The 14804-nt window shown below is 38.0% G+C and overlaps 1 protein-coding gene across 3 annotated transcripts in view; it reads right to left on the reverse strand.

Annotated features, from left to right (window-relative positions):
- LOC140233184 (uncharacterized) overlaps positions 1-14804 on the reverse strand; it is a 34773-nt gene that overhangs the window by 7810 nt on the left and 12159 nt on the right. For 2 of the 3 annotated variants that reach the window (XM_072313301.1, XM_072313316.1), the window contains 14 exons: positions 9219-10801; positions 8648-8974; positions 8111-8230; positions 6868-6892; positions 6072-6238; positions 5474-5584; positions 4883-4954; positions 4278-4382; positions 3593-3624; positions 3148-3238; positions 2439-2499; positions 2024-2070; positions 1343-1572; positions 444-545 (listed from right to left, as the gene is read on the reverse strand). In XM_072313301.1, the coding sequence (XP_072169402.1) occupies positions 444-545; positions 1343-1572; positions 2024-2070; positions 2439-2499; positions 3148-3238; positions 3593-3624; positions 4278-4382; positions 4883-4954; positions 5474-5584; positions 6072-6238; positions 6868-6892; positions 8111-8230; positions 8648-8974; positions 9219-10801 (3073 nt within the window). The remainder of the gene's footprint in view (positions 1-443; positions 546-1342; positions 1573-2023; positions 2071-2438; positions 2500-3147; positions 3239-3592; positions 3625-4277; positions 4383-4882; positions 4955-5473; positions 5585-6071; positions 6239-6867; positions 6893-8110; positions 8231-8647; positions 8975-9218; positions 10802-14804) is intronic. The other variant, XM_072313309.1, reaches the window with a different exon arrangement.

Below are 14804 nucleotides of genomic sequence, written 5' to 3' on the forward strand. Positions count from 1 at the left end.
TGATAACAGATAAAATTCTAAGGAAAAAAAAAATAAGAAAGTTACTTCATCATATGTTTTGTATCTTTCTTCTACTCTATTTAAGATACATACACAGCTAAACTAGTTAATGTAAATGAAGTCAGGCTCTCAGCTAAGTAAAAACCTTAAAACGAGTAACATTAACCATATGAATCATTTCCCAATCTGAGGTCATAAAAATCATGCATCAGATCTGAACCCACACTTATGCTTCATCAGAATCTCACCAATGGCAAATAACTAGGTGAAATTCTCATTATTTGAGAACAATGTTTTGTACATGCTTCAGAAGAATATACATCCACAAAGAAGAGAGCAAATACATCATGACTCAAAGTAAATTAATGAGGTAATGTATGGATAATTATTATCTGACATGGCTTGCAGAAGGCCAGAGAGTGGTCAAGTGATTATCAACTGACCTGTAGTTGTTGAGGTCCACCTCAGCACTGATGGCCTTCTCACTCAACGATGTCACCTGTTCCTCACTCTGCAGCTTGAGGGCTTCCTCTCGGCCGAGCTTCCTGCACAAAGAACAGCCACCAAACGACACTCATTCAGTCAATATTCCACATTTTAAGACCAATAAATGATGTCTGGTACAAATCAGTCATGCATTCAAATGAATCTGCTAGTCTTGTCAGAGCAATATCATACTGTACATGATGTGATACAAACAAAGCAAAATCTTTGGTAAATTACTCATGATTCTTCAGTAGCACAGTTAACGCTTTAATATTTCATATCAGAAGTGATGTATAATTGATCTATCTTGAACCAAAAATGGTTGTACCGGTATTTTTTTCAGTTCAGCTTGATAAAAACTGTGGAGACAATCCTTGCATGCAATATCTCAGGATGCAGCAGGGGCCCGTAGTACTGCAAACTTACAATAATGGTGACTTACCAAGTGTATTTTGATCTTCCATGGCAAAAGTAAATCTGCTATGAGGTTTCAAGTTGTTGGGTTTCAAGTTGTTGCCATGGTACCTCCTTCTGCCATTAGTGACTGTCCAAGTTCTATGGAATTGGGCCCAGGATCTTTCACTCACCCATTTCAGGATATCATCATTAATTGTTTACAAATACAGGCACAAAAACTGCACTATAATTCAAACTGATATTAAAATGTATTCCCCATGGACCCCCCCCCCCCCCTTTGCGATATACATTTGACAAAGACACTTCATTTTCTTCTGATGCCTTGTCAAAGGGGTCTACATCTGTCGATAGTATTGCATGTCGATTGCATTTAAACAGTTTTGATGGAATGTATATAAGCACCAGAGGGAGTTTAATCCTATCGGGGGCCTCTGCTCACCTCTGAAGATCCACCTCTTTGGTCTTGAAGTACTCCTGCAGGACCTCCATCTTAGTCTGGGCCTCCAAGTGGTCACTCTTGGCCTTGCTGTGCTCCATGCGCAGTCCCTCAATCTCCTGCCTGAGGGAGCCCGTCTTGGTCTCCAGCTCCCGGACAGACTTCACCTCCAGGTCCAGCTTGTCCTGGAGTTCGTCACGCTCCTTGAGGACCAGAGAGAGCTTAGCATTGACCTGGAGAAGGAGGACACCAAGGATGATGATCAGCAAGATGGCTGCTACCATCCTCCTTATGGGTGACTTTGCCTAGTGAATGACTCCACATTTTGAAATACATCATAGCATTTACAAATGCATATTCAGCATATCAATCACTCCAGTGGACTTGGTGAATTGCAAAGTGTTTCATAATTATTACCATTACTACATTGAGCATTACACATACTGTAATCATTCAAATAATTCATCATTCTGAACAGAATTGAACAAAAATTTGGGATATCACATATTCCTTCCACATTAATTTCAGTATAAAAGCAAAAGGCAGAAAACAAACTTGGGCATCTTTTCTTCTTTCTTTTCTTCTTGTACACAATTACAATGTTTTCAAACATGATTCACCCTGACTAGTTAGTTATTAGGTGTGTCAGAGAAGTAAAAATTGAAGAAAAAAAAAAACACTTACTCTTGTTACATCCATCAGTTGTTGGATTTTGGATTCTGAGTCAACCTCTGGAATGCAAATAAGAAAAACACACACATAATAAACAGAAATTGAAGGAATCACTTTAAATGCTTCAGCAAGATCATGGGCAGTAACAATAAAATACTTTCACAAACAATTTTATCATCTTGGTTTCCTTTCATATCAGTTATACCACACACCATAAGTCAGTAGCAGTTCTTTTTTCCTATTTAGTTCTGATCTGTAACACGCCTTTAAAAAAACAACAAATACATGCATTAAAGAAGAAAGTAACAACAATGAAAACAACTCTGTGGTGGAATATTTGAATCAAAGTGCTCTGTTCCAGGTACACCATACATGTATATCTTTTCCCCAATCAAGTCACAAAACATTGCACACAGAAAATGCTTACCAGGACCCTCATTTTGAAGATGTTCAATCCCCTTTAGTTGTAGTAGACAATCTTTCAGAACCTAATATGAAAACAGATGTATTAGCAAAGTGAACAACATACTTGCACAACAGAAAAGGCTTTGTTCACACGATAACACAGTACATTTTTTTTTCTTTTAGTAATGTGATCTCTTCATATATGTACGTTCAAATTCTGATATCAAGCTACTCTTTAACCCGTTGAGGACGATTTGATTTTGCTACAACACGCATTTCCCATAGACGCTTGCCCGAGTATACTCGGGACTCGTCCTCAACGGGTTAAGATACCTTGCATTTGATGTCGTAGTGCCAGTTCTTAAAACTTGCAAAGAGGTCATTCAAAGGAAAACCATTTGTACATGTGACATTGATTCTGACTGCACATCACAATAATATGTGAGTTGAGCATGGCATAACACCACAATGTAATAAAGACAATGACAGCCTGAAGCAAACAGGGTCACCTATCTGGTACAACAATTTTCAAACAATCACAATCAAACAATCTGAAACTGCTGAAGCAGATAACTTATAACATACTTCATACTACTGCAGAAGCAGACTTTCTTTCTACATTTCAAATTACCCACAATTCTAAGGCACTCCTTGATCCCACACACAGGGCAAACTAGGTCCATACTTTACAATGGAGAGATCAGGGCAAGACTAGTCTGTACAACACCCACCTCAATTTCATTATCTTTGAAGACCAGGGACTCCTCCATGTCTTTCTTCTCTGTGTGCAGCAGCTCAATTTGTTCCGTTAACTCCGAAAATCTAACCACATAGAAAATCATTTCGTAAATGATGCTATGTTATCAATGAATCACATGAATACAGGAATACAAATAAAACTCTAAATATTATGTAACATCATCCACATCATATATTAGAGGAAAATGAGCAAAGAAAATGGCATTCCATCAGGATCTATATCATTTAGTCTATTGCATTTTCATCACATGCAAAATAAAAATCTTGCAAACTATAGAGATAATAGAAATAGAATCTTTACTATGTCAAATGAAAAGAGCAACATTTCACACACACACACACACACACACACACACACACACACACACACACAATCCAATGATTTGGTACATTTAAACAGAGAATATTGTCAGTTACCTTTCATTCTGCCCTGTAAGCTCCTCTTGAAGCTGTTAAAAAAAACAATAATAGAATGGTTGTTTACAAATTGACATCAACATGATTGTTGACACATACAACTATCAAATATTTCTATGCACTGTTTCATATGCAAGCTCAGCAGTGATGGCCTGTTTCTTAGATTTAATGTCCATTTTGTTTCTTAAGTCAAAGCAATACAATCTAGATATAATTTTATTTTCCAGATGATCACACTTCAAATCTATAAGCTTGAAGGACAATACATCAATTTAAAAAAAAAAAAAAAAAAAATCAACTCTGGTTAAGGGACATATTGTTTTCCTCTCAAAATTCTTAGCAGCATTTCACTATTTTAGCATGCAGTCACAGATAATTCAGTATGTTTCTTCAGTGAACATAAACACTAGGAATAAAAAGCTTTGACAATACCCAGAATAGACCGAGAAGTGGACAGACTGGTGTGTAACTATAGTCATGCTCATACTGCACTGATATTATCCAGAATAAAGTGAGAAGTGGACAGACTGGTGTCTTATCATCTTGTCAGACACCAGTTGATGCAGCTCTGATATTACTCAGAACAGAATGAGAAGTGGACAGACTGGTGTCTTACCACAGTCTTGCTGATACAGCTCTGATATTACCCAGAATAGAGTGAGAAATGGCCAGACTGGTGTCTTACCATAGTCTTGCTGTCATGCAGCTGTTTATTTTGTTCTTCTAGTGATGAGACTTCCTGCTTGAGATGTGAGTGAATCTCTTCTCCCTCGTACACCTTTCCTTCAAGCTACACATGGAGAAGACAAATCCATATTGTTTATCTCTTTCTTTTTTTCAAAATTGTCATCAAACACAAAAAGACATTCACAACAAGACTACCCAGACACTTGTACTACGCCAATACTGAGACCTCCACTGGTTCTCCAATTCAGGCAAAACATTTTGCATCAGCAGCATACAATAGCATTTATAATATGCATGTTGGTCCGGAATCTATGCAATGTGCTCTAAAAAACAAAAACAAACAAAAAACAGACAAACAAACAAACAAACAAGCAAAAAATGAATGACACACAAATATCAAACTTGAATGTACTTTGCAACTGAAATGGCTTTCTTTTGTTAAAAGTTCTGTCCATTTTGAGTTCTGATAGGCAAAATACCCTCATTGGTAGTCATGTTAGACTGTGGAACAAATGTGAAATTTACCATTTCCCAAATGACATCAAAATAAAAACTGCATAATCTAATGAATACTGTAGACAAAGAGAAGTTCTTGACACTTACATCACGGACTTTGGCATTCAAATCTTTGATGGAGCTCTGGGATTTTTTCATCTGACCTTCCAACGACTTAATCTGAGAAGAAAATGAAAATAAAGCCTGAGATAATCAGCAACTTTCATAACTACTGACAAGTATGTTTATCTATGGTTTGTTGATATCAAGTAAATATTATTTTAAACATATTCAGTAAAAAGAAAGTAACATTCAGAAAGGATTTACCTTTATGGCAGGAAACCCATTTTCACACATAGTTTTGGAATGCCAAGACAGTGAAAATGCATTCCCATCCTGTAAAGTGTTTTCAGTATTGAAATTGCAGTCTGCATAATATGAGTATAGCTGAACTTCTTAAGATGACTGTATAACTAGGAAAATTTCTGTGATGAACTCAGCAGATATTTAAAACTACAGATTCACAACATCATATTCTTCAGTGTATGATACAAATTAAGTGAGCAGTATAGAAGTAGCCCCTTTACATTAATATGCACAAGCATTCCTACAGTGATGAAGGAGACATGTAACATTACAAGAGTAAATTAAAGATGATATATATAAAATTCAAGCCTTCAAGTTTCCCACTGACTTTACCTTTTGCTGACTTGAATCACTCTCAGTGCTCTTCTTCTTCAAAGATGACTTGAGTCTATCCACCTCCTCTTTTTGTTCCTTTGTAATGTGCTCTAGCTCTTTGCAGGTTTTCTGAAAGAATGTGGATATACCAATATAAAATATCCAATGTGAAACATACATATTTTGATTTTCCACAAATATACTTCATCATTTCTGATCAACAATTTTAAGAATGCAATTTATCAAAATCAAGAAAAGCATAGCCACTCCTAAGGTGGTAAATTTGTTTTCTAAATAGGTCATAGAACAATTCATACATTTTTGTGGTTATCCAGATCAGCAGCTGAATCATGGAATCTTTAATAAGGATTCTTTATCATTATGACAAAGGGTCAGTTTTGACATTTTACTGCATGATTCATAAAATAATGTCCAGGATGCTTGTTGAAATGTACAGAGCAACCTCTGCACAAGATCTCTCACACCACAAAATTTGATCTGAAACCTGCCAATATTTTGATATATAAATTGGCTACCTTGGCAGAGGTATGTCCTCTCTGAGTACTTCTTTCTAGTCAGGAAATACAAACATTAAATCAAGCAAGCACTTGTGTACCTCTAGCTTGGATTTGTCCTGTCCAGTCTGGTCCTGAGCTGACCTCAGCTCGAAGAACTCAAGGTTCTGCTTCTTAAACTGCACATTGGTCATGTCCAGGGCATCCATGACCTCAGCCTTCTGGGCATTCAGGACGTCCACCTCCCTCTTCAACATACTTTCCACTCCTGAAGAAACGATTGGCGAAGAGGTGAAAGACAGTCACTTAACTCAATTGAACTTTCTTGGAGATGAATGGGATTTATTCAAGGAAAACACATCAGACATCTGTCTGGACACTGAATGAATGCACTTTCATCACATAAGAAAAGACAGAATACTAATCCATCACATGATCATCAGCTTTGCAGAGGATGCTACAAATATACAATATCACAATTGATATACTAAATGGAATTTCAACTTATCATGGCGTAAGCATAGTACACTAAGCTCCATGTTGATAAATAAACAGGGCTGACTTTTACAAGTACATTCACAGCTTCAGACTAAGAACAAAGCTCATTAGCGATCAATGCTACTGATGTCATATACTTAGTATTACAAAGTATCTTTGTATAAATGTGCTGCAAAAGTCTTCAAGCAAATCAATAATGCAACCCTAGATTTGTTTTCCGATACTCCTGCTGAACATTAGTACTTTACACATTTAACATAGACCCTTTGAAATCTTATATAAATGCAAACATTCCATACTAATTCAGTGCCTCAAAGAGATTCACAGTATTTGCTAAATTAAGCATAAACACCAAGAACCCTCTCTTACATTTCAAAAAGGGGAAATCATTACACTTACTTCTATGTCTTCTTGATCCACACACCTGCAAGAGATTGAAATTGAATGACTTCATTTGTGCAAAAGGTTTTCTTAATAAGGAACTTTACTTCACATTACTATAAAGTATAGAGATACATCTGCACATAACATGTTTGTATGTGATTCCTTGAAAAAACAAAACAAAAACAGCTGTACAAAATGACCAGAGTCTGTTGTGTTATGGATATTTATATAATATGGACTGACCTTGAGGGGGATACGACATTTATTGCCTGAACTAGAATTGTATTGCCCGAGTCGAAGACGAGGGCAATACAATTCTAGTGAGGGCAATTAATGTCGCATCCCCCGAAAGTAGACAGTCCATATCATTATTATTACCCATTTCAGGCATCTTGAGCAGCAAAATAAATCATTACAATGTAAATTCTAACAATTTTCCACTCGACGCCAGCTCGAGCTCTACACCACACTGCGCGCTGCATCCCTATAGGCCCATACACAGCTCAGGTACGCGGCACGCGTGTAACAGCTAACTCACACAGGCGCAGGGATCGTCCCCTATTTTTACGTGTTAACCTATGGGAATTTGCCCTTCGTCGCGAAACTACTCCGCGAGAGACTGCCATCAACAGCAAGTTTTCCTCACTGGGAGCTCAAGTGCCCGGATGCTATATTCCCCTCGTTTTTAACACGCAAATCCCATAGGCGTTTGTCAAAGCGAGGAATATGGAAAATTTGCTCCTCAACTCCCTGCTGGCACGTAACCTCGCGCGTAAGACGAGGGGAATACAATTTTAAAGAACCACAGCTCAGATGCCTGATATGGGTAATAATCAACTAAATATGATGAATAGCTTACATTAATTGCCCATCTGTTTACTGCAGACAGTGATTGTGCATGACAATGATGAAGGCAAATATGCCTACTGACAGAAGTACCAGTAAAATGTTCAAGTATTGCCTGAGAGACTGATAGAATCTTTGAGCCTTTTGTCATTGAAAGGTCGACTGCTTCAGTACATCATTTCAAGAGTAGTTCAGATCAGCTACGCTGAACCATCATTCAAGCATTTGACAGTAACTTTTGAACACAACTACAAACTGACGAAAACTCCATGAAAATTGAAGTTTAACAGCTAATGAATGATTAGTGATCAATAACTGGATAATAAGATTTGAATTGTATAGTGACTAATGGTGCCAACTATTCTTGACAGAATACAGCTAAGGTACACACATAAGATGTTTATCATCGTACCATACAGCAGACGAGGCACATGATGAAGGAGACGAGGGACACCTCTAGGATCAACAGGGAGAGCCAGGGGATACCAAGGAAGTCTGGTTGCTGAATGGCGTGCTGAAACTGCACTGGAAACTGCAGGGATCAAAATCAGTAGCAGGTCATTACAGACTGAACTTCAAAACACTTTGAATGAACATATTGTTCTGGGTCTTTACCACTACTTTTGCATAATAAACTAATGCTGGACACTCTACATTAGCATGAGAATGATGATGCCACTTCCTACATATCTTTTGATATCTTATTTTCCAGGAAACACTTCAAGAAGAACATTTATCTCCAAGAAACCACCATAAATGAGGACAATTCTGTGTGACCTTCATTTTGTCCACTGAAGTTATTAAGAGTACAATTAAATCTTGGATTTTCTTCTTTTCTTTTGTGAAGCATTACATGACAAAGGGGTAAAATTCCTCCAGAAAAGTTGAAATAAAACTAGACTTCAGTACCTGATAAAATATCTCTGAATATCTCTGAATATCTACTCACCATTTGAAAGAAAGGAAGGAAGACAGAATGGTTAAGGGCATCAATGGCCGGCTCCAAATTCTTCTTCAGCTGAGTCATCCAGTCATCTTCACTTATGCTCACTGGTTCCTCCTCATCTTTCACTGTCTCCACGGTAACACCATCATCCAGGTCAGCATGCTGGTTCTCCTCCCTGGTGTACAGCTGGTGGTGGAAACCCTCATGTGTTCCATTATCCTCTGCTGGCTCCTGACTGCTTGAGTCGGTGGCTCCTCCATCACTAGTTTCTCCTGAGTTGTCATGGTAATGCTCCTGTTCTGCTGCCTCTTCCTCATACTGTAAAGGAAACTGATGGAAGGATATAGAAAAGTACCTCCCTTTGACAATCTATTTCATGCAAATCCTATTGTTAGTTCCATGCAGTTTAAATGGCAACATGAAATGATTGACTTATCAACTGTAAACAAAACAAAGACCTCCAACATCTTTCTACCTTTTGCCCCATTTATCACTACCACTTGTGCTATCAAAAGTGAAAGATAGCTAAATTGTGAACATAGCAATAATTGTGAAAAGATCGTCAGAATCTTACCCGTGTACTGCTGCGAATAAGAGGCTCTGCATAGTCATCAGGACCATCGACCTTTGTGTCACCAGAAGGCGCTGCCTCTCCAGGTTCCGGTGCTGTCTGGTCCTGGAAGCCTTCGGAAGGCACTTCTGGAAGAACAGGAGAAGTATTTACAGCATCTTTCACCTCTGCACTGGGGCTGTCTTGGAAGGATGAAGGTAGCTCTTGATATTTTGCATGATTCCCACTTTCAACTTCCATTCCTGCAGGATCCTGCTGAAGTTGAGTGTCAACCACAGTATTTGGTCCTTCAGCCCTATCTACCACATCTGCAAGTTTTGCTGGGTCATATGTGTCACCTTCTTCCACTTGCTTGGATTCTGTTGCCTGATATGGGTCATGTGTTTGTTCCAGAGTACCCTGGTGATGAGGAGGTTCAGGAACAGAGTCTGGAGGATGAACATGTGGTTCAGGGTCCACACCCTCCGTCTTCAAAATTGTCACTGGATCTTCAGGATCTTCCTTGGTAAAATCTCCAGGTTCTTCATTTTCACTTTTTGGCTCGACAGGAAGTTCTGGCACACCTTCCTGACTTTCTTCTTGGCGTTTTAAATCATTGGTCTGCTGAGAAACATCGTCATCTGCTTGTGGCTGAGGAACAAAGGGTGATAAAATGTCTCGCTTCGGAGCTGGAGGTGGTTTCACAAGAAGGGTCTTCTTCAGCTCTGGATCTCGGAGAATTTTCAGCATTTCCTGCTGGATGGCACCTTCCTTGCCGCTGAGCTCTGGATTGGCATGGAGTCTATGCAAGATATTCCTATATGCCTCAGGATCAATTTCTTCCTCACTTTTCATTGAAAAAGTTGTTGGAGGAGGGGCAACATCATCTTCATCTCCTTCTTCTTCTCTTTCTCCTTGAGGCACGTCAACAATATCGCTACCTTGCATTGTGAAAACAGAAGTCTGTTGTGGAGTTTGACTATTCACTTCTTGGCTTTGGATTGGAGGTTCATTTGGCATTGGTGTGGGTTCCAGATCCTCGAGATATATTGTGGTGCCATCTATAACCTCTATTGATGGGTTCAGAAGAATCTGCTCTTTGTTCTGATTGATACCCCCAGGAATGTCTTCAGCCTCTACTGGAGTGTCCTGAATACCTTGGGTTGGTTCAGGGGTACCTTCTTGGTGAGCAGGAGCTTGGGTAGCCTCCACAACACCTGGAATAGTTTCCACTTGAGGGGTACTTTCATGCACATCTGCATCTGTTCTTTCATTGCTGTTACTGTCGGCATTTCCTTGAACTTCTCCTTGGTCTGGATGAGGATCACCAGCATCTTGAGTCTTGGACTCTCCAGGTAAATCAGCATTCTGGTCTTGTTGATCACTCAATTGCAATCCAAGGTCCTCTACAGTCTGCTGTTCACTACTGACTGGATTGTATTCTCCTTCTTTAACATCTTGTCTGTCTTGTTCCAGTCCTTCCCCTGCCACCGGTTCTTGTTCATCCCGCTCCACCACCTCCTCTTCTGCAGGCTCCTCTTCCAGTTGAAGATCAACCCTCCTATCTACCTCATCTTCTTGGTTGTGTGGATCTGTTGCTTCATCTTCTGTTGAAAAAAAAAATGTAAATTAACAATAAACTTTAACTCCATGTACTATAAAGAGCTGTATGCAATACGTTGTTCCACGTACCTGCAACATATTAAAGCTATTTTTTCTGTGTAATACATTCTCACTTGTAATTTTGCAGCAATGCATTTGAGCAAATTATACCTCGATGGTAAAATGCAGTAAACATGAATTAAAACAACAATCATTTCATGACTGATTGTAGCTTGTTGCTGTTTTTTTTTTTTTTTTCTTTTTGGTCTCTTCTCTTTACACCATCTCTAGTGAGACGAGAAGAACTGGCAAAATGTGGAGGTCAAGAACGCCCATCTTTCAAAGCTTTAGTTGTTATTGAGGAAAAGCATTAAAGCTGTTACTGCACTTCTTGTTAGCATAAAGACGATTGTGTTTCAATCTTTCACATATTTCAATACATTATCTTTTAAACATAATACCATATCAACGGAGGAAATTTAGACTTGCAGCTTGGGTAAGTGGTTTTAACTTTGGTCACTATATTTATCACAGAGACATGATCACAGAATTCAGTCTGAAGGAGATTGTTAAGCTAACATGTGTTAGGGTATTACAAAAATCAAGTGATAAGGAAATTAATTCACTAGTAGGAAAATGTCAGGCACTGGGTGAGAATATTTCAGTTATCTGAGATGTTCTTTTCTTTCTTTCTCTTTTGCTCTCTTTTTCTCGCTCCTCTCTCTTTCTCATTATCCCTTTTTCTCTCACATTTTATCTCATATGGTACTTTAAGACTGCCAGTTACTTACCGGTATGTATTTGTTTTCAATCTATTATGTCATGATTCCAAGAATACAAAGTGACATATGACACAGCCAGGGAAGGTAATCATAATTTTGATGTCTTGTACTATGAATGTGTGCTATTTTGCTCTTCTACTTGGATATATACTTTGTACCTCTAGATCACTGGTACAACTTCCTTCTTCTTCTTTTTTTTTTTTTTGGGGGGGGGGGGGGGAGAAAGGGTTATGAGATGGCACATACACATGAATATCTACTACAATGAATGGAATGACGAATTAGCATGAAATAATCATGTACATGTAGTGTGGCGTACCATTTCAAGTACATGGATGAAAGGACTAGTTATTATAAACACAGCCAGATTTTATCTGTCTTACGTTCATTTGAATCATACAAATGTATGCACTGTGGGTAATTTTAGAGGCACTAAATCTGGTCAATTTGGTTTCATAACTGACACCAACAATACTCGTGGAATTCCACTTTGTGTTATGTATTGAAAACTTACTACTGAGGCTTGCGATTTATTGGTGAGATATTTTCTTGAAGCAACCTGGAAATATCCCAAAACCAAAGATTCCCACCAATCCAAGTTCAACAGAATTCAGTGCTATCTCTAAAAGTACCCACATGCAACCTGCACATGCTTATTCACATGCTTCATAATCATACTTCCCAAAAGAATATGACCCACTATGAGAGTTGTTTGGGATAAGAAGAAAATAACAACTATCATGGAGAAATGGGTCAAATATTTCATCCAAAGTCCAACAAATGAGTAAAGAGTATGGATGTCTGCATGTCAGTAAATTATCAAAAACTGCATTCTCCAGGCAATTCAAAATGGCCATTCTGATCACATGATCATGACGTCTCATGATGTGCTTGTGACATCCCACAACCCAGTTTCTTCATACAAAGAGAGCACAAAAAACCCACTTTCTCAAAACTGTAGTTTCTAAATGTTACATGATGTGTGAAAGCACTAGTAAGTCTTGAGTACTTTTGAAGAATCTTTTTTTTTTAAAGAATTTGAAATAATTGGTTTTATTTCAGTATCAACACATGAAAGTTTTCAGCTAAGTGACATCACACTTGTGTAGTTCCCATAAGATGTTATGTTAAATGATGCCATCACGTTTTAAGACCCAAAACTTTTTCTCAATAGTGTATATTTATATACAACCAACTTCAATCACAATTAGTTTTTGTTATTTTGTTGTTTTCCCCATTCTTGCCCATCAACAACCTCCATTGGAGTATTTTTTCTTTTACATTCTGATTTCCATTTCCATAAATTCACTGTTTCATAGTGTAAGCATCCACAAGCTGGGAAAGAAGTGTTAATGGATTTTCCTTCTGCATGTAACAAATGAATGGCATCACATAATCTACATGCATGCAACATTCAGGTCTATGTAATACAGTGTACATGACACAAAATCCAAAGAAATGTCATGAATAGAAGTCCTTTCCTGTATGTGGAATGGAATATGTGTGCACTGACTTATGTGGAATGATATCACAGATGAAAGAATAGATATGACAAAGATAGTATGATGACAGATTACAGCAAACACAGAAAACAGCTAGGGTATCACACTTTGCCACACAGAGCCATAACACATGAAGAACAACTACTGTACATGCATGAACTTCATACTCTGCTAGCCCATAATTAATTCGCATGAGACTACATTCGCAGCAAGAGTATGAATGATATAGGAGATGGAGTGGAACACACAAATGTTGGTGTAGGTGAACATGTCAAAGAATTTAGACATGATTATGTCAATAAATAACTGAAACCAGAATAAAGTTTCAGTACATTATCTACTCATTCATACCCTTAATTCTGCATGAAAATTATAAACTTCAAACAAGTATTATCCAAAAGCAATTTTGTGCAACTTAACTTTGACCATGCCAGGTATATTAATCTGCAATATCCAATGTATAATTAGATCATTACTTGGATACTCCCATACCCATTTTAGAAGGTACTGAATAAAAGTGACCTTGTAAAACTTCTTGCTCTAAATACATCATGTGAAATTTGGGGCACACTGGCCACTGAGAAGGATGCATAAGACTGCCCCATGACCCTAAGAGGATAATTGGATAATTGGATCATACTCTCACCCACATTTCCTGGATATTAATTACACAGCAGATTAAAAGATATGACAAGGGAATACTGCACCAAGATTTCATTACATGATTTCAATGCAGTGTATAAATGTTTTCTAGCATGATGAATTTAGGCTATGAACTTTAAATAGCAAATTTGATGAACTAGAAATAAATGTTGTTTTTAACTTTGACATTTATAGCAACATACATGTATCTCATGTATAATCTAAATGTCTTCAATTTTTGGTGAAAATTCACTAGTTTTTAGAGTCTTCAAAGCAAGAAATATAAATATATTATGAGTAATACTAAACATCAAGAAACATTTACTGCATCATATGAGTCTAATCACTTCTGGAACAAAGATTTTCCGGTCATTTCTAGGTGTTGAATTATGACTGCTTTTGCAAAATTGAATTTTGAATTTCTGCTCAGTTGTATTCACTGAGCGGAACCTGCAATAATCTTCGACTTTTTTTTTTTCCTGCCTGCCTCTGCTTCTTCTATTTCTCTGGGTTTGGGTATTTGTAATCTACACACCTCTATTCATGTGTCTACAGCCTATAGTAAATCTACTATAACATGCACCACAAAGTAGCTCTACAAAAGGCATGTATACTATTCATGCAATCTGTGCGAGGTAGAAGAAAGAATCTGTAGAGGAAGTAGCAGCATTGTAGTCCACTCACCAGCAAGATGTCTATACAGTGGCCTGACAGGTTGTTGAGGGGGAAACCCATGGGATATAGTGTTTGGAGCAAAGTCACTCAAGGAATTGGTGTATATGACACCATTCTGGACAACATGGGGTACAAGGTGATTCAATAAGGTGCAGCTACTCAGGAAACCCTGACCTGAAAGAACCTGGCAATGGGCGAAGGAGTCCAACAGAAATTTATAAGCGCCTAAACCAGATGTGACTAGGCTTCCTCCTCTCCTTGAGGCTTTGCGCCTCTTTTTCAATGCAGAGTTAGACAGATTGTCATCTCCTTTCCCTCTTTCATTTTGATTCATATTGATTTGGACATAATCCTGAAATCCACATTCCTTACCCCTGCCCTGCTTGGTGAAACATTGTTTCATTGAC

Source organism: Diadema setosum, chromosome 1 (genome assembly GCF_964275005.1).
Source record: "Diadema setosum chromosome 1, eeDiaSeto1, whole genome shotgun sequence".
NCBI classification, from domain to species: domain Eukaryota; kingdom Metazoa; phylum Echinodermata; class Echinoidea; order Diadematoida; family Diadematidae; genus Diadema; species Diadema setosum.